At 37.6% G+C, this 20,098-nt stretch overlaps 1 protein-coding gene across 1 annotated transcript; it reads left to right on the plus strand.

Moving 5' to 3' along the window:
- Nucleotides 1–14,670: 14,670 nt before the first annotated feature.
- Nucleotides 14,671–17,116, plus strand: LOC112919607 (olfactory receptor 11H6-like). The gene is made up of 2 exons (XM_072741593.1): nucleotides 14,671–14,719; nucleotides 16,152–17,116. The coding sequence occupies exons 1-2, from the start codon at nucleotides 14,671–14,673 to the stop codon at nucleotides 17,114–17,116; spliced, it is 1,014 nt and encodes a 337-aa protein (XP_072597694.1).
- Nucleotides 17,117–20,098: the final 2,982 nt, after the last annotated feature.

Below are 20,098 nucleotides of genomic sequence, written 5' to 3' on the forward strand. Positions count from 1 at the left end.
CATATCAGCGGCCCCGCCCCGGAGCCACCAGGCCCTGCAGATGGACAGCTCTGTAGTTACTGTGGGAGCTGAATCCAGTGCTCTAGAGCTGGCCGCCGCCACTGGGGTTGTTCCTCCTGAGGCCTCACGGGGGAAACAACCCCCACTGAGCCCTGACCAGGCAGGGGCAGAAAGGTCCCCCAATTGCTAACACCTGAAAATCAGCACAACAGGACCCTCCCCCAGAAGACCAACTAGACAGACAAGTTACAGGGGAAGTCAAGGGACATAAAATATACAGAAACAGAAGATACTCCCCCATGTTTTTGTTGTGTTGTTTTGTTTTGTTTTTTTCCTTTTATTATTTATTTATTTATTTATTATATTTTTTATTTATATTTTTTTAATTTATTTAATTTTCTTGTTTTTTTATTTTTTTATGCTTTTTTATTTTTGTTTGCTTCCTCCACCCTTTTTCCCCCTTGTTTCTTTTGCTTTCTCTTTTTCTTCTTTTTTTCTTTTTTCTTCCTTTTTTCTTTCTTCTTTTTCCTCTTTCTTTCCTTCTTTCTCTCCTCTCTTTTTCTCCTTTTCCCAATACAACTTGTTTATGGCCACTCTACACTGAGCAAAATGACTAGAAGAAAAACCTCTCCTCCTGTTTGAGGTGATCTCAAAAGAAAGAATCGGAAACCTCAAAAGAAAGAATCAGAAACAGTCCTCTCTCCCACCGAGTTACAAAATCTGGATTACAATTCAATGTCAGAAAGCCAATTCAGAAACACTATTATACAGCTATTGGTGATTCTAGGAAAAAGCATAAAGGACTCAAAAGACTTCAAGACTGCAGAATTTAGATCCAATCAGGCAGAAATTTAAAAAATCAATTGGATGAGATGGAATGCAATCTACAAGTCCTAACGACAAGGGTTAATGAGGTGGAAGAAAAAGTGACTGACATAGAAGATAAGTTGATGGCAAAGAGGGAACCTGAGGAAAAAAGAGACAAACAATTAAAAGACCATGAAGATAGATTAAGGGAAATAAATGACAGCCTGAGGAAGAAAATCCTACATTTAATTGGGGTTCCTGAGGGTGCTGAAAGGGCCAGAGGGCCAGAATATGTATTTCAACAAATCATAGCTGAAAAGTTTCCGAATCTGGGAAGGGAAACAGGCATTCAGATCCAGGAAATAGAGATATCCCCCTCCTTAAAATCAATAAAAACCGATCAACACCTCGACATTTAATAGTTAAGCTTGCAAATTCCAAAGATAAAGAGAAGATCCTGAAAGCAGCAACAGACAAGAAATCACTGACTTTTATGGGAAGAAATATTAGGGTAACAGCAGACCTCTCCACAGACACATGGCAGGCCACAGAGGGCTGGCAGGATATATTCAGGCTCCTAAATGAGAAGAACATGCAACCAAGAATACTTTATCCAGCAAGGCTCTCATTCAGAATGGAAGGAGAGATACAGAGCTTACAAGACAGGCAGCAACTGAAAGAATATGTGACCTCCAAACCAGCTCTGCAAGAAATTTTAAGGGGGACTCTTCAAATTCTCTCTAAGAAGAAGTTCTGTTGAACAATAAACAAAAACAAGGACTGAATAGATATAATGATGACACTAAACTCATATCTGTCAATAGGAACTCGGAACGTGAACGGGCTTACTGACCCCATCAAAAGGGGCAGGGTATCAGACTGGATAAAAAAGCAGGACCCATCTATTTGCTGTCTACAAGAGACTCATTTTAGACAGAAGGACACCTACAGCCTGAAAATAAAAAGTTGGAGAACCATTTACCATTCAAATGGTCCTCAAAAGAAAGCAGGGGTAGCCATCCTTATATCAGATAAACTAAAATTTACCACAAAGACTGTAGTGAGAGATGAAGGGGAACACTATATCATACTTAAAGGATCTATCCAACAAGAGGACTTAACAAACCTCAATATATATGCCCCAAATGTGGGAGCTGCCAAATATTTAAATCAATTAATAACCAAAGTGAAGAAATACTTAGATAATAATACACTTATACTTGGTGACTTCAATCTAGCTCTGTCTATACTCGATAGGTCTTCTAAACACAACATCTCCAAAGAAACGAGAGCTTTAAAAGATACACTGGACCAGATGGATTTCACAGATATCTACAGAACTTTACATCCAAACTCAACTGAATACACATTCTTCTCAAGTGCACATGGAACTTTCTCTAGAATAGACCACATACTGGGTCACAAATAGGGTCTGAACCAATATCAAAAGATTGGGATCGCCCCTTGCGTATTCTCCAACCATAATGCCTTGAAATTAGAACTAAATCACAACAAGAACTTTGGAAGCACTTCAAACACGTGGAGGATAAGGACCATCCTGCTAAAAGATGAAAGGGTCAATCTGGAAATTAAGGAAGAATTAAAAAGTTTCATGGAAACTAATGAGAATGAAGATACAACCGTTCAAAATCTTTGGATTGCAGCAAAAGCAGTCCTGAGGGGGAAATACATCGCAATACAAGCATCCATTCAAAAACTGGAAAGAGGGGGGAGGGGCAAGATGGCGGAAGTGTAGGGTCTCCAAGTCACCTGTCCTCAACAAATTACCTAGAAAACCATCCAATCATCCTGAAAATCTACGAATTCGGCCTGAGATTTAAAGAGAGACCAGCTGGAACGCTACAGTGAGAAGAGTTCGCGCTTCTATCAAGGTAGGAAGACGGGGAAAAAGAAATAAAGAAACAAAAGGCCTCCGAGGGGGAGGGGCCCCGCGAGGAGCCGGGCTGAGGCCGGGGCGAGTGTCCCCAGGACAGGAGAGCCCCGTCCCGGAGGAGCAGGAGCTGCACCAACCTTCCCGGCGGAAAGGCCTCCCAGGGAATTGGAGCAGGATCCCCAGAAAGGCGGGGATGCCCTCGGGCTCCCTGGGACAGTAACAGAGGAACTGCGCCCCGGGAGATGCGCCGAGCTCCCTAAGGGCTGCGGCGCTCGGCGGGACCCGGAGCAGCTCGGAGGGGCTCGGGCGGCGGCTCCGCAGAGGGGGCTGCAGGGCGGGAGCGCGAATCCAACAGCGCAGGCCCCGGAGCACAGGGCGCCGGGACACAGCCCAGGATCCGGCCTCCCCCGGGACAGGCAGAGGCCGGGAGGGCCCAGGACAGCAAGGACGCTCCTGCCCCGAGCTGAGCAGATCAGCGGCCCCGCCCGGGAGCCCCCAGGCCCTGCAGACGGAGAGCCCCGGAGCTACTGCGGGGCTGACTCCAGGGTCCCAGAGCTGCCCCCGCCACTGTGGCTTCCTCCCGGGGCCTCACGGGGTGAACAACCCCCACCGAGCCCTGCACCAGGCAGGGGCAGAGCAGCTCCCCCAGGTGCTAACACCTGAGAATCAGCACAGCAGGCCCCTCCCCCAGAAGACCAGCGAGACGGACCAGTTCCAAGGGAAGTCAAGGGACTTAAAGTATACAGAATCAGAAGATACTCCCCGTGGTTTTTGTTTTTGTTTTTGTTTTTGTTTTGTTTTTGTTTTTGGGTTTTTTTTGTGTTTTTTGTTTTGTTTTGTTTTGTGCTTTTTTTCTTCTTTTTTCTTTCTTTCTTCTTGATTTCTGATTGCTTCCCCCACCCCACCCCACCTTTTTTTTTCTTTTTTCTCCTTTCTTTCTTTTTCTTTCTTTTTCTTCTCTTTTTCCCTTTTTTTTTCGTCTTTCTCTTTTTTCTTTTTCTCTTTTATTTCCTTCTCTCTCTTTTCTCCTTTTCGCAATACAACTTGTTTTTGGCCACTCTGCACTGAGCAAAATGACTAGAAGGAAAACCTCACCTCAAAAAAAAGAATCAGAAACAGCCCTCTCTCCCACAGAGTTGCAAAATATGGATTACAATTCAATGTCAGAAAGCCAATTCAGAAGCACTATTATACAGCTACTGGTGGCTCTAGAAAAAACCATAAAGGACTCAAGAGACTTCATGACTGCAGAATTTAGATCCAATCAGACAGAAATTAAAAATCAATTAAATGAGATGCATTCCAAGCTAGAAGTCCTAACGACGAGGGTTAACGAGGTGGAAGAACGAGTGAGTGACATAGAAGACAAGCTGATGGCAAAGAGGGAAACTGAGGAAAAAAGAGACAAGCAATTAAAAGACCATGAGGACAGGTTAAGGGAAATAAATGACAGCCTGAGGAAGAAAAACCTACGTTTAATTGGGGTTCCTGAGGGCGCCGAAAGGGACAGAGGGCCAGAATATGTATTTGAACAAATCCTAGCTGAAAACTTTCCAAATCTGGGAAGGGAAACAGGCATTCAGATCCAGGAAATAGATCCCCCCCTAAAATCAACAAAAACCGTTCAACACCTCGACATTTAATAGTGAAGCTTGCAAATTCCAAAGATAAGGAGAAGATCCTTAAAGCAGCAAGAGAAAAAAAGTCCCTGAATTTATGGGGAGGAATATTAGGGTAACAGCAGACCTCTCCACAGAGATCTGGCAGGCCAGAAAGGGCTGGCAGGATATATTCAGGGTCCTAAATGACCCTGCGTATTCTCAGACCATAATGCCTTGAAATTAGAACTAAATCACAACAAGAAGTTTGGAAGACTTCAAACACGTGGAGCTTAAGGATCATCCTGCTAAAAGATGAAAGGGTCAACCAGAAAATTAAGGAAGAATTAAAAAGATTCATGAAAACTAATGAGAATGAAGATACAACTGTTCAAAATCTTTGGGATGCAGCAAAAGCAGTCCTAAGGGGGAAATACATTGCAATACAAGCATCCATTCAAAAACTGGAAAGAACTCAAAGACAAAAGCTATCCTTATGCATAAAGGAGCTATGGAAAAAAACAGCAAATATATCCTACACCCAGCAGAAGAAGAGAGTTAATAAAGATTCAAGCAGAACTCAACGAAATCGAGACCAGAAGAACTGTGGAACAGATCAACAGAACCAGGAGTTGGTTCTTTGAAAGAATTAATAAGATAGATAAACCATTAGCCATATTATTAAAAAGAAGAGAGAGAAGAATTAATTTAATAAAATCATGAATGAGAAAAGAGAGATCACTACCAACACCAAGGAAATTCAAACTATTTTAAAAACATATTATGAACAGCTATACGCCAATAAATTAGGCAATTTAAAGGAAATGGACGTATTTCTGGAAAGCCACCAACTACCAAAACTGGAAAAGGAAGAAATAAAAAACCCGAACAGGCCAATAACCGGGAGGAAATTGAAGCAGTCATCAAAAACCTCCGAAGACACAAAAGTCCAGGGTCAGATGGCTTCTCAGGCGAATTCTATCAAACATTTAAAGAGGAAACCATATCTATTCTACTAAAGCTGCTTGGAAAGATAGAAAGAGATGGAGTACTTCCAAATTCGTTCTATGAAGCCAGCATCACCTTCATTCCAAAAACCAGACAAAGACCCCACCAAAAAGGAGAATTCTAGACCAATATCTCTGATGAACATGGATGCAAAATTCTCAACAAGATACTAGCCAATAGGATCCAACAACACATTAAGAAAATTATTCACCATGACCAAGTAGGATGTATTCCCGGGACACAGGGCTGGTTCAACACTCATAAAACAATCAATGTGATTCATCATATCAGCAACAGAAAAACCAAGAACCTTATGATCCTCTCATTAGATGCAGAGAAAGCTTTTAACAAAATACAGCATCCATTCCTGATCAAAACTCTTCAGAGTGTAAGAATAGAGGGAACATTCTTCAACATCTTAAAAGCCGTCTATGAAAAGCCCACAGGAAATATCATTCTCAATGCGGAAGCACTGGGAGCCTTTCCCCTAAGATCAGGAACAAGAAAGGGGTGTCCACTCTCACCACTGCTATTCAACATAGAACTGGAAGTCGTAACCTCAATAGTTAGACAACAAAAAGACATTAAAGGCATTCAAATTGGCAAAGAAGAAGTCAGACACTCTCTCTTCGCCGATGACATGATAATCTACATAGAAAACCCAAAAGCCTCCACCCCAAGATTGCTAGAACTCATACAGCAATTTGGCACCATGGCAGGATACAAACTCAATGCCCAGAAGTCAGTGGCATTTCTATACACTAATGATGAGACTGAAGAAAGAGAAATTAAGGAGTGAATCCCATTTACAATTGCACCCAAATGCATAAGATACCTTGGAATATACCTATCCAAAGAGGTAAAGGATCTATACCCCAAAAACTATAGAACACTTCTGAGAGAAATTGAGGCAGACACAAGGAGATGGAAAAATATTCCATGGTCATGGATTGGCAGAATTAATATTGTGAAAATGTCAGTGTTACCCTGGGCTATTTACAAATTTAATGCAATCCCTAACAAAATACCATGGACTTTCTTCAGAGAGTTAGAAAAAATTATTTTAAGATTTGTGTTGAATCAGGAAAGACCCCGAATAACCAGGGGAATTTTAAAAAAGAAAACCATAGCTGGGGGCATCACAATGCCAGATTTCAGGTTGTACTACAAAGCTGTGGTCATCAAGACAGTGTGGTAGTGGCACTAAAACAGACACATAGATCAATGGAACAGAATAGAGAATCCAGAAGTGGACCCTGAACTTTATGGTCAACTAAAATTCGATAAAGGAGGAAGGAGTATCCACTGGAAGAGAGACAGTCTCTTCAATAAATGGTGCTGGGAAAATTGGACATCCTCATGCAGAAGAATGAACTAGACCACTCTCTTTCTCCATACACAAAGATAAACTCAAAATGGATGAAAGATCTAAATGTGAGACGAGCGTCCATCAAAATCCTAGAGGAGAACCCAGGCAAAACCCTTTTTGAACTCAACCACAGTAACTTCTTGCAAGATACATCCACGAAGGCAAAAGAAACAAAAGCATAAAGGAACTATTGGGACTTCATCAAGATAAGAAGTTTTGCACACTAAAGGATACAGTCAACACAACTATAAGGCAACCTACAAAATGGGAGAAGATATTTGCAAATGACGTATCAGACAAAGGGCTAGTTTCCAAGATCTATAAAGAACTTATTAAAGCTAGCACCAGAGAAACAAACAATCCAATCATCAAATGGCCAAAAGACATGAACAGAAATGTCACAGAAGAAGATATCAACATGGCCAACCTGCACATGGAAAATGCTTTGCATCAGTTGTCATCAGGGAAATACAAATCAAAACCACAATGAGATACCACCTCACACCAGTGAGAATGGGGAACATTAACAAGGCAGGAAACCACAAATGTTGGAGAGGATGGAGAGAAACGGGAACTCTCTTACACTGTTGGTGGGAATATGAACTGGTGCAGCTACTCTGGAAACTGTGTGGAGGTTCCTAAAAGAGTTAAAAATAGACCTACCCTACGACCCAGCAATTGCACTGTTGGGGATTTCCCCAAGGATTCAGATGCAATGAAACGCTGGGATTCCTGCACCCCGATATTTCTAGCAGCAATGTCCACAATAGCCAAACTGTGGAAGGAGCCTCGGTGTCCATTGAAAGATGAATGGATAAAAAAGATGTGGTTTTTATATACAATGGAATATTACTCACCCATTAAAAATGACAAATACCCACCATTTGCTTCAACATGGATGGAATTGGAGGGTATTATGGTGAGTGAAGTAAGTCAATCGGAGAAGGACAAGCATTATATGTTCTCATTCATATGGGGAATGTAAATAATAGTGAAAGGGAATAGATGGGAAGGGAGAAGAAATGGGTAGGAAATATCAGAAAGGGAGACAGAACATAAAGACTCCTAACTCTGGGAAATGAACTAGGGGTGGTGGAAGGGATTGGGGGTGGAGGGTACTGAGGGAGGTACTTTCCGGGATGAGCAGTGGGTGTTATTCTGTATTTTGGCAAATTGAACACCAATAAAAAATAAAATTATTATTAAAAAATTTCCGTTTTGGGCTCTTTATTGTTAGTGTATAGGAATACTAGGGATTTTCTTTTAATTTTTTGCTTAAATTCCAGTTAACATACAGTGTAATATTAGTTTCAGGTGTAAAATTTACTGATTCAACACTTACATACATCACCAAATGCTTATCCTAGCAAGTGAAAGTGATTTTTGTGTGTTGGTTTTATGTCCTACAAATTTGCTGAATTTGTTTCTTCGTTGAAAAGTAGTTTTGATGAAAAGTTTGTGATTTTCGACATAAAAGATCATGAAGTACAAGCATATTTTATTTCTTCCTTTCTGATGTGGATACTTTTGTCTCTCCTTTTTGCATAATTGCTTTGGATTATACTTCCAGTATTATGTTGAGTAGAAGTGATGGGAATGGACATTTTCCCCTTATTCCTGATCCAGATGGAAAGATTTAGTGTTTCAGCACTGTAATGTTAGCTGTTGCTTTCCATAAATGTTACATTGAAGTACCTTGCTTCTTATTCCTATTCCTTTTTTTGTTTCTAATTTTTATTTTTATTGATATATAATTGACATACAATGTTATATTGCTTCAGATCACATCTTAATTCACAATCTATACCGTACTCAATGCTTACCACAATAAATGTCGTTACCATCTGTCATCATACATTATATGATATTATTGACTATATTTTTAAGCTATCTTTTTCATCCCTATCACATTTATTTTATATCTGTAAGTTGCTACCTTTTAATATCCTTCATCTGTATCATCTATCCCCCATCCTCCTTCCCCTGGCAATCATTGTTTCTTCTCATTTAAGAGTCTCTTTTTTGTCTATTTCAGTGGTTTTTATGATTTCACAAGTAAGTGAAATCATATGGTATTTATCTTTGTCTGACTTATTTCACTTGGCATACTACCTTCTGGATCCACCCCTGTTGTCAAAAATGGTGATATTCATTCATTTTTATGTCTGAGTAATATTGTTATGTATATACATCCATTCATCTATTGATAGACAATTGGGTTACCTCCATATCTTGGCGACTGTAAAGAATTCTGAAGTGAATATAGGGTACCTATATCTTTTCAAATTAGTGTTTTTGTTTTCTTTGTATAAATACCCAGAAGTGGAATTACTGGATCATATGGTAGCTCTATTTTTAATTTTACAAAGAGACCCCATGCTGTTTTCCATAGTGGCTGCACCAATTTACATGTCCACCAACAGTGCAAGAGAGCTCCCTTTTCTCCATATCGTCTCCAACACTTGTTATTCTTGTCTTTTTTTATACTGGCCATTCCAGCAAGTATGCAGTGATATCTCATTGTGGTTTAGATTATCATTTCACTAATTAATGATGTTCACCATCTCTTTCTGCGTACTTCTAGCCATCTGTATGTCTTCTCTGGAGAAATGTTCAAATCATCTGCTGCTTTATTAATTGTTTTATTTATTGTTTGTTATTGAGTGGTGTGTTTTTTAATACATTTTGCATATCAAACCTTTATTAAACACATTGTTTTATAAATGTCTTCTATTCTGGAACATGCCTTGTCATTTTGTTAGTGGTTTCCTTTATTGTATGGAAGGTATTTAATGTGATGCAATCCCATTTGTTTATTTTTGCTTTTGTTACCCTTTACTATTGTGGTCAGAAAAGATGCTTCATAGTGTTCTTAAATTTCAGTTTTCTTAAATTTATTGAGAGTTGTTTTGTGGTCTAATAGGATCACTTCTTTATAATGTTTCATGTGAATTTCATATCCATTAGATTTGTGGCAGAGTGTATTACCTTTGGTTCTATCTTTTGTTGTGAACTCCTCCTCTGTGCTATTTTACACAGAGAAGAATGGATAAACAAGTGAACAGAATAAAAAATATCAACCAGGCTCAGCGGTTAAGCATCTGTCTTAGGCTCAGGGTGTGATCCCAGAGTCCAGGGATTGAGTCCCATATCAGGCTCCCCACGTGGAGCCTGCTTTTCCTTCTGCCTATGCCTCTGCCTCTCTCTGTGTGTCTCCTCAATAAACAAATAAAAATATTTTTAAAAACATCAACTACAACCCAAGCAAAATACACACTAGACAAATCTGACGAGGTCAGAAAGCAAAACAGAAAAGCAAAAATAATAAATAAATTAAATAAATAAATAGCAAAAGAGAAAACGAGGGATGAGAGAGAATATAATCTCACAGGGTGGACAAAACAGGGTAATCCACTTGTTCCCGAGTTTTGGTCTATGTGATAAAAGACACTAAATCCCAAAATTGTAAAGAAAGCAGAATTTATATATATACAAAAATAAAATTGAATAAAGGAGCCAAAATGAAGCATATTTCTAAAAAATGTAAATGTAAAAAATGAAAGTTACAATCTAAAAACAACGAGTTGATAAAATAAGATACTAGTTGAAAAGGGAAAGAAGAAAAGAGAAATGGAAAATTTTAAATTGAAAGATAAGGGCAGTCCTGATGGCCCAGCGGTTTGGCATTGCCTTTGGCCCAGGGTATGATCCTGGAGACTCAGGATTGAGTCCTGCTTTGGGCTCCCTGCATGGAGACTTCTTCTCCCTCTGCCTGTGTCTCTCCCTCTCTCTCTCTCTCTCTCCCTCTCTCTGTGTCTGTCATGAATAAATAAATAATCCTTAAAAAATGAAAAATAAATGTATCATCAGAAAGAACCTCCAATTCTGTATGCTATTTTCTCTTAGCCTGGCGTTTTATGGTCTTGTAGGGTCTGTAAGTTTGCTGTGCACCTGGTCTTCCAGTTTGTCTTCTGGGGGAAGGGACGTCTATGCTGCTTCTCAAGTGTCTTTGCCTGGGCAGAGTCACACTGCCCCTTGTCAGGGGACCAGGCTCACTGTAAGCTTGTCCTCAGTTGGATTTTCTTCCCTGAAGGCTTTCCGCACTGAATCCAAACAAAATTAGCAGAGCTCACATCCCTATCCCCAGAGCTGAAAGATTGTAGTCCCCTCTCTTCAGCAAACTCAAAGGGACACACGGTTCTTAATTTTGCCTGTGCCATAGGCCACAGACTCCTGCAGTGCATGCCCACACCAGTCCTCCCTGGGGCAAGTTGGAGTGCCCCATCCCACTGCACTCTGCAGGACGCTGACACTGAGTGGCCATGGAAATGCCCCCATACTTGCTCCACCCCTCTTAAGGGAAGGTGGAGGGCCTTCTGGAATTGTCTTTTATTTTATTTTTTTAATAATAAATTTATTTTTTATTGGTGTACAATTTGCCAACATACAGAATAACACCCAGTGCTCATCCTGTCAAGTGCGCACCCTCAGTGCCCGCCACCCAGTCACCCCCACCCCCAGCCCTCCTCCCCTTCCACCACCCCTAGTTCGTTTCCCAGAGTTAGGAGTCTTTATGAGCATCTTTATGACAGCTATTAAAGATTCTTTATCAGGCAGTTCATAGATAATGCTTTCCTTTAAGGTTAGTTCTAGGATTTTATGTTGGTCTTTTAATTGGGTCATGCTTCCCTGTTTCTTTGTATAGCTCTTGTTTTTTTTTTTTTGCTGGAATTTGGGCAGTAGAAAAAAAAAGGACCATCTCATTCTATGCTACTGGCTTTTTTCAAGAGGAGATCTCTGTCACTCAACCTCATGGGAGCTACTAGGGCTTCTAAAACTTGTTGTGGTATCTTCCTCACCCAGCATTGGTATTTGGAACTACCTGCTTGCCTTTGGTTTTGGCGGCTTTTATTTATTTATTTTTTTAACTCAACATGAATATTTATTTCATGAACAGCTGCTTGAATACAAAATATGTAGCTTAAGCAAATTGAAAATGAAAAATATTGCAATTAAAACTAAAAGCATTTAAGAAGTACACTGTCTTGAAAGCAGTGGATTTTATTTGCAGACAATTGAAAAGGTTGTAAACAGTATAAGATGAGTAGCAAGGAACAACAAAAGAAATAGTTTGCTGAAATTAGAGAATACTAATGAGAACTGTATAAAGAGTTGTACATCTTGCCTTCATATTGCTCCAGCTGACACTTAAAGCAAAAAGATATTTGAGGAAAATTTTAATAAGACAGACTGGTGGGGAATCATTTCAAAGAGCAAAATATCAGACCGATTTTGACTTTGCTTCTATCTTGAAATTGCATTTTTAGTTTATAAAACTTAATTGTTTCCATTCAGGAATTTATATCCTCCAGATCTTTAGAAATCTAAAATTTTCAAATCATATTTCTTTTTTCCTAAATTAAACTTGTTTTTTAAGGAAAATTGAAAAATACAGAAAAACATAAAAAAGAAAACATTTACAACACTCATATCATGGTAGGATATATTGTATCATGGCAGCTTTCTCATGTAGTCATGGTAAATATGTTTTTTTTAAATAATAAATTTATTTTTTATTGGTGTTCAATTTTCCAGCATAAAGAATAACACCCAGTGTTCATCCCATCAAGTGCCCCCCTCAGTGCCCGTCACCCATTCACCCCCACCCCCTGCCCTCTTCCCCTTCCACCACCCTTCGTTTATTTCCCAGAGTTAGGAATCTTTATGTTCTGTCTCCCTTTCTGATATTTATTACCCATTTCTTCTCCCTTCCTTTCTATTACCTGGCTTCCCATTAGAGCTCTTTTTATCAGCTTGAATGTAATTTCCCTGTATTTGATTTTTTTGAATTTTATCTTAATGCATTCCATATATGGATTTGTATTAAAGTTTACTTAAAATTTTATTTAAAATTTGCCAAACAATTAGAAAAACAGGATCTTTTGATTCTATTTTCCCACTTGCACTAACTTTGTCAAATAGTTTAATGTTACACATAAGCCATATGATTTGTCTATTTGTCTATTGTGGTTTTGAACAGGATTGGGGTTTCTATTATTTATATTTTTCTGGTTTTTTCTACTTTTATATAGCTTTTAGGCTTTTTCTTTTCAGGAGAAGAGTTTTCTCCTCTTTCATTATCATTTCCCCAAATACCTGCCACGTTGACAGCTTCAAACTTTTAGGTGTCTCTTTATTCAGGACATTCATTTCCTTTTTTGTTTGATTAATTAGAACAATTTTTGTGTTTTACTATTAGACAATAATTTCACCAATCATTTCTGGTAAAGAGATTCTTTACTAAGTTAAATTCCTTTTATTTCTTTTTTATTTTATCAAGAATGAAGTTTAGTTTTATCTATTGCCACTATCAAGTGTTCCTATGTTTTTCTGTATTTAAAAAATATTTATTTTAGAGAGAGAGAGATAGTAAGTGATGGAGGGGGTAGTAATAGAGGGACAGGGAGAGGGAGAGAATGTCCAGCAGACTCTGTGCTGAGCACATAGCCTGATGCAGAACTTAATGTATTCTTTCTCCAGCTTCAAAGCTCAGTTTTTTCTTGAGAGTTTATAAACAATTGTTACATTAAAAATGTATTAGAACTCTTGAAGTAGTTTGATAGTTCCCCATGTGTACTGATCTATGTAGGAATTGGGGGTCCTAGGTCAGGGAAAATTCCAATAAGTGAATGTCATTAAACCTTCCTTCAATGAAACGTCAAGTGATAGATCATGACCTGAGCTAAAATGAATAGATCAATGCTTAACCAACAGAGGCACCCAAATGCCCCTATGATTTTCTCTATTAATTGGTAAATATAATATGTTATTTCAGTACATACTTTCATGTATACATAGTGTTGGACCATTAAAGAAGCAAATTTTACTTGATCATATTGTATTATTTGGAGTTTTTATGATAGAATATGGTTTTAGTTTATTTAGGTATCTTTGTTTTTTTAAGATTTTATTTGCTTATTCATTAGAGACACAGAGAGAGAGAAGCAGAGACACAGGCAGAGGGAGAAGCCCACTCCAGGATCATGCCCTGGCCAAAGATAGGCACTAAACCACTGAGCCACTCAGGGATCCCTGAGTATCTTTGTAACTATCATACCCATAAGCTCAACAATTAAGGAATAATCATGTAAAAGATTGTATATCCATATATACTAATGTTATACCATGAAACGATTAAAAGGTATTATCAAATTGTAATTAGCTACATAGGAAGTTTTCATAGATGTCTTTCTTACTTAAAACAATTTTACTCATACCTAAAGAATACATATCTCAAAATGGTGATGAGCTTGGGTTGGGGCAAGCAAGTTGGAGTTATGATGAATAGTATGAAACAAAAGAAAAGAGTCTTTAATACGTATCAGCGCACACACTCCTAGTCTCTGTGTTAACCTATATTCCATAGACTTTTCTCTAAGCTTGGAACTAGGTCTCATTGCCAGAGTCACCATTTTTCCTTTATCGCCAGAGGGATTATTTCTTATCACACCTGAACAGCAAATATGCCTGCCGAAATCATTTTGTGTGTTTGTATATCTCTTGTTGTTCCAAATAACAATCCTTGAGTTAAAGTAGGAAACATGTTTGAATTTGAAACAAATTTCAGCATGCTGAGTAAGGAGCAGAATAGTTAACTGGGTTCAGTGGGGCCATTGTGTGTTATAAATTCCCTCTCTAGAGAGCTACTCCCCAAGGATGATCTTCACAGAAAGGTAAAAAAGCTTAATATATCAGCTGTTCATTTGGTTCTCTGTAAATCACGAGACTATGATTCTCTTTTCAACTGTCAAGTTTCCTCTTGCTTTGTCAGTTTATGTAAGCAAGAGAACTATAAAAGAGAAAGCCTGAAGAAGTCCATGACTGATTTCATCATGTTCTTCTCCTGAAAGGGTCAGCAGTTCTATGCATCCCCACTGTATTATATTTGTTTTTCTCTGAGATCTGAGATGAGAGTTCTCACTCTGATATAGAAAATGGTGTTGAACAATGCAGATTTTTCTCATACCCATCTGGTATCTTCAGGTAACGTAAAGCTCACCTGTCTCATAAAGCTCCTCTATTTCCTCCATCCAACCCTCTCTAGTTTTATATTAGTTTAAATTCCACTTAATATGTGAATTATGAAACTATTCTTCCTCCAGAATCAAAGCCTAGTTTTTTCCTGAGAGCTTATAAGAAAATGTTACTTTAAAAATGTTTTAGAACTCTTCAAGTAGTTTGCCAGTTCCCCATATATAGAGCTCTATGTAGGAGTTGGGGGCCCTAGGTCAGGGAAAATCCCAATAAGTGAGTGTGATTACACTCTGGTTCAATGGAACTTCAAGTGATGGACTGCCTCTATTGTTACTTTCTGTTACTTGTAGGGGATCGAAGACAAGGAAATTTAATTCCTGCTTGAGATTGCAAAATTTGAGGAACAGCTTTTGTGAGCACAGTCAACTTTGATGTAGCTTTATAAATGATGCATATTTGACTTTGCTGTCTACTAGTATTTCATATCAATTTTGATCTTCATGAAAAGCATCACATAGATTAGGAATTGATTATGATGTATATGGCAATGTTTGATGTGAGAACAATATAATAGAACTTAGCTCCTTAACTTTCTTTGTAAAATAAGGCAGATTGTAACTCTTTTTGAGTGTATTTTTACTGAAGAGAGGTATTGAAATGCATGATGTCTAGTAGATTTTTATTTTAATAATAGATTTTATTTAAACATTCTAAAATGAATATAGGGATATTTCACATAACCAGACACAATAAAACTAAAATCAGTCAGATTACAAACATCTGTATCTATTTATATTGTCCCCAAATAAGCTCGACATATTTCTCTCACAAATAGAGCAAGAATATTAAATATCAATAATATCAATATCTTTCTATGTTACAATTATTTAGCTGTGTTTATTCATTCCTTCTTCATTCACTGCTCAACGTAAAAATTGTAGATCTGGCACACTTGACTATTGTCACTCGAAATAACTTTGATTATAAACATTAGGATGACAGAAGATTTTTTATTTTATTTATGTTATTTATTTATGTTATTTATTTATTTATGTTCAGGACAGACTTAGGAATATATGAAAATCATGGGAATATCACTGCATGGATTATGGTACTTTGTTATTTACTGTCACACATAATGATCTGACCCTAAGCAAGGAATCTGGCTAATGAACAATACTTTAAGGCTATCTGTAGTATGGAAATCTGTTATTTTTGCAGCTTTAAGGTATTTGTATTTTTTTTAATTTTTTTTAATTTATGATAGTCACACAGAGAGAGAGAGAGGCAGAGACATAGGCAGAGGGAGAAGCAGGCTCCATGCACCGGGAGCCGGAGGTGGGATTCGATCCCGGGTCTCCAGGATTGCGCCCTGGGCCAAAGGCAGGCGCCAAACTGCTGCGCCACCCAGGGATCCCATTTTTGCAGCTTTAAAAAAAAGAATATTCCAACGTAAATAATTGTTCTAGCTCTGTGAGTGAATTCATCCTTTTGGGCTTCCCTTATATCTGGGAAATTCAGATTCTCCTTTTCCCAATATTCTGTGGAACTTATATTCTGACACTGACTGGAAATCTGTGCATTATCTGTGCTGTGAGGTGGGACCATCGCCTACAAACTCCAATGTACATCCTGCTGGTCAATTTCTCCTTCCTGGAGATCTGCTTTATCACCTCCACTGTCCCCAAAATGCTAGCCAACTTGCTGTCTGAGACCAGAACCATCTGCTTCTATGGCTGCTTCCTCCAGTTCTACTTCTTCTTCTCCGAGGGCACCGCTGAGACCTTCTTCTTGTCTCCCATGGCCTTTGACAGGTTTCTTGCTATCTGCAGGCCCCTGCACTACCCCACTGTCACGGCTGCTCAGCGCTGCATCAGAATAGGAGCTGGGTGCTGGGTGTGTGGCTTCTTATACTTCCTCTTGCCTATTTACCTCATCTCTCAGCTCCCATTTTGTTGTTCTAATAAGATTGATCACTTCCTGTGTGACCCAGGACCTCTTATGAAGCTGTCCTGTGTGCCAGCTCCTGCTACTGAGATCATCTGTGCCATCTATAACTTAGTCCTCATTTTCTCCACCTTATTCTTCATTACCAGCTCCTATACCTTGGTGATCAGAGCTGTGCTCAGGGTCCCCTCAGCAGAAGGTCGGCATAAGGCCTTCTCCACGTGTGGCTCCCATCTGGCTGTGGTGTCCCTGTTTTATGGCTCTATCATGGTTGTATATGTAAGCCCCACAGCAGGCAATCCAGCAGGGATCCAAAAATATGTGACTTTGTTCTATTCTGTGTTAACTCCACTTTTCAACCCTTTGATCTACAGTCTTCGAAATAAAGAAATGAAGGCAGCTCTGAGAAAGATATTTAGAATTGTAAGATTTAGACAAACGCATGAAAGAAATATTTGAAGAATTTGTTTACAACTGAAATGGTATAGGGAAATAAGTAATTAAAAATTTAACATTCACTTGTATTTATTGAATTAGCAAAATGTCTTTTGGTGAGAACAGGTATATATTCAATTATAATTAAATGTTATTAAGTTCACCTGGCATCTGTCCATTTTGCCATTAGAGAGAAAAATTTACGTTGAACATAAAATTTTTCAAAGCAAAGAAAAAATGATCACTCCTATTTCCAATATTTAGATTTAATACTAGTTAAAATTTTGCTGTCACTCTTATAGATGTATACATATCAATCTATACTGTATTTTACATTTATTAGTAATATTTTTCTGATGAGTCGAAACTACCATATGCTAAATTTACAAAAACCATGCAGATTTTTCTGATACCCATCTGGTATCTTCAGGTAATGTAAAGCTCACCTGACTCATAAAGCTCTTCTATTTCCTCCTTCCAACCCTCTCTAGTTTTATATTAGTTTAAATTCCACTTAATATGTGAATTATGAAACTATTCTTCCTCCAGAATCAAAGCCTAGTTTTTTCCTGAGAGCTTATAAGAAAGTGTTACTTTAAAAATGTTTTAGAACTCTTCAAGTAGTTTGCCAGTTCCCCATATATAGAGCTCTATGTAGGAGTTGGGGGCCCTAGGTCAGGGAAAATCCCAATAAGTGAGTGTGATTACACTCTGGTTCAATGGAACTTCAAGTGATGGACTGCCTCTATTGTTACTTTCTGTTACTTGTAGGGGATCGAAGACAAGGAAATTTAATTCCTGCTTGAGATTGCAAAATTTGAGGAACAGCTTTTGTGAGCACAGTCAACTTTGATGTAGCTTTATAAATGATGCATATTTGACTTTGCTGTCTACTTATATTTCATATCAATTGTGATCTTATTGAAGAAGACCATTGAGTGTGTTATGAAGGACCATATTAGATTGTAACACTTGGTTCCTTAAGCTTCTTGGGAAAATATGGCAGATTGTGAGTAACTCTATTGCATTCAGACATTATTAACATTAACCAACTTTTCTAACATGCTGTCTTTTACTTATTGTTTTATGGGATATCTTTGTATAATGAATGCTATTTGTTTATTTGAAATTATTTTGGCATTTCTTTTCCCATAATTCATGAAATTTTTTGTTTTCCAGATTTTTAAAATTTTTTTTCAGATGTTCTTCTCCGATTGACTTACTTCACTCAGCATAATACCCTCCAGTTCCATCCATGTTGAAGCAAATGGTGGGTATTTGTCGATGTTTTTTAAAATTCAATTAAAATTCTTAATCCCTTTAAGATTCGCCTTTTATCTGCCTTGTTTAATGAAGTTTTCTAATCAGTAGCACAGTATTCTATAAAGATTTCTGTATTTTTTTTATTCTGTATTTTCAAATCTGCTACCCATATTCTGATCTTTTATAATCTTAAGAATATTTCTTATATGTCAAAGATGAGGGTATTTTTATGAATGGCTTTTTAAAATTTATTTCCCTTTGAAGAAAGACAGTATTCCACGTCAGTTTTTCAAATTGAAAATATTTATAAAAACCCATTTTCTCTCTTTCCATGTATACATGTAACAACTATGTGTATATATGTAACATGTATCTGTATATACGTGTTTGCATCTATAAAATAGGTTTTACTTTCTTCTGTCTTCAGTTACAGTGGAGAAACAGAGTAACAAATGGGAAGGTAAATAGAAAATTGAGGGAGGAGACAAGAGAAAAAATTTACTTGGATAGAAGGCTAGACTACAGGCAGCTATTAATATGAAATCTGGAGAAGATATAATCACATGTGAATAAATTATAGATAGGGAAAGAATTACAAAATGTTCACACATGCAGACACACATGCATGCATATATTCTGAATAGAAAGACACCAAATGAAACAAAGAGAAATAAGTAGACACTAAGATATTGAGACATTTCCACACACACATAGAAATAGTAGAACATGAAGAAAAACATGAAGAGGGAAAATTCAAAGTTGATGGCAAATGTTATAGGAGATTATTGAGGGCTTATGTGGGGTACAACTGTGTAACACTGTGCCACACACTGAATCTACAGCATCAATATGTGTTCTTATCTGTGATTACTTTGGAATTTAGATGAAATTACTGGTTGTTCCTAAGTATGAATCCACTACTTTTCAAACTTCAAAGCTTATTATAAGAATAATCTTTAAGATGGTATATGATTCCATTAATTTAAAGAGTATATGCAACTGATATGTTATTGAACACTGCATCCAAAACGAATGATGTACTCTATATTGGCTAATTGAGTTGAAATAAAATATTTTATTTTACTTTATTTTTTTAAATAAAATATTTTAAAAAGAAACAATAAAGAGTATGAATATATGTGAATTCATAATTAAGACCTTACTACTATGGTTTATTTTTCTTCTTTATTTGCTGTTCATTTCCAAGCCATCTTTTATAGGTTAATTCTTTGGACTTCATTAACAAATAAATGTTGCATATATTTAAGGGTACAATTATATGATTTGATATACATTGTAAAATGATGGCTATAGTAAAACTAATTAACTCCTATAACTAATTAACTAATCACCTCCTAGAGTTACTTTTTTCTTGATTCAGTTAAAAGATGAATAAATTCTGTAGGTCTAATGTATAGCATGGTGACAAGTTTATAATAACGATTTGAATACTTGATATACTGCTGTATTCTCAACACATTTTATTTTTTCATTATATTAACCCGTTATTTTTTATTATTTTTTAAATAATAAATTTATTTTTTTATTGGTGTTCAGTTTACCAACATACAGAATAACACCCAGTGCTCATCCCGTCAAGTGCACCCCTCAGTGCCCATCACCCATTCACCGTCACCCCCCACCCTCCTCCCATTCCATCACCCCTCGTTCGTTTCCCAGGGTTAGGTGTCTTTATGTTCTGTCTCCCTTCCTGATATTTCCCACACATTTCTTCTCCCTTCC

The sequence above is a fragment of the Vulpes vulpes genome, chromosome 16 (genome assembly GCF_048418805.1).
Source record: "Vulpes vulpes isolate BD-2025 chromosome 16, VulVul3, whole genome shotgun sequence".
Lineage (NCBI taxonomy): Eukaryota > Metazoa > Chordata > Mammalia > Carnivora > Canidae > Vulpes > Vulpes vulpes.

Excerpts from the sequence above, each read along its gene's own strand:
- LOC112919607 (XM_072741593.1), top strand. The coding sequence starts at position 14,671 with ATGGTGTTGAACAATGCAGATTTTTCTCATACCCATCTGGTATCTTCA. Across the intron at positions 14,720-16,151 it reads TACCCATCTGGTATCTTCAG|AATATTCCAACGTAAATAAT; the intron begins GTAACGTAAAGC and ends TTTAAAAAAAAG.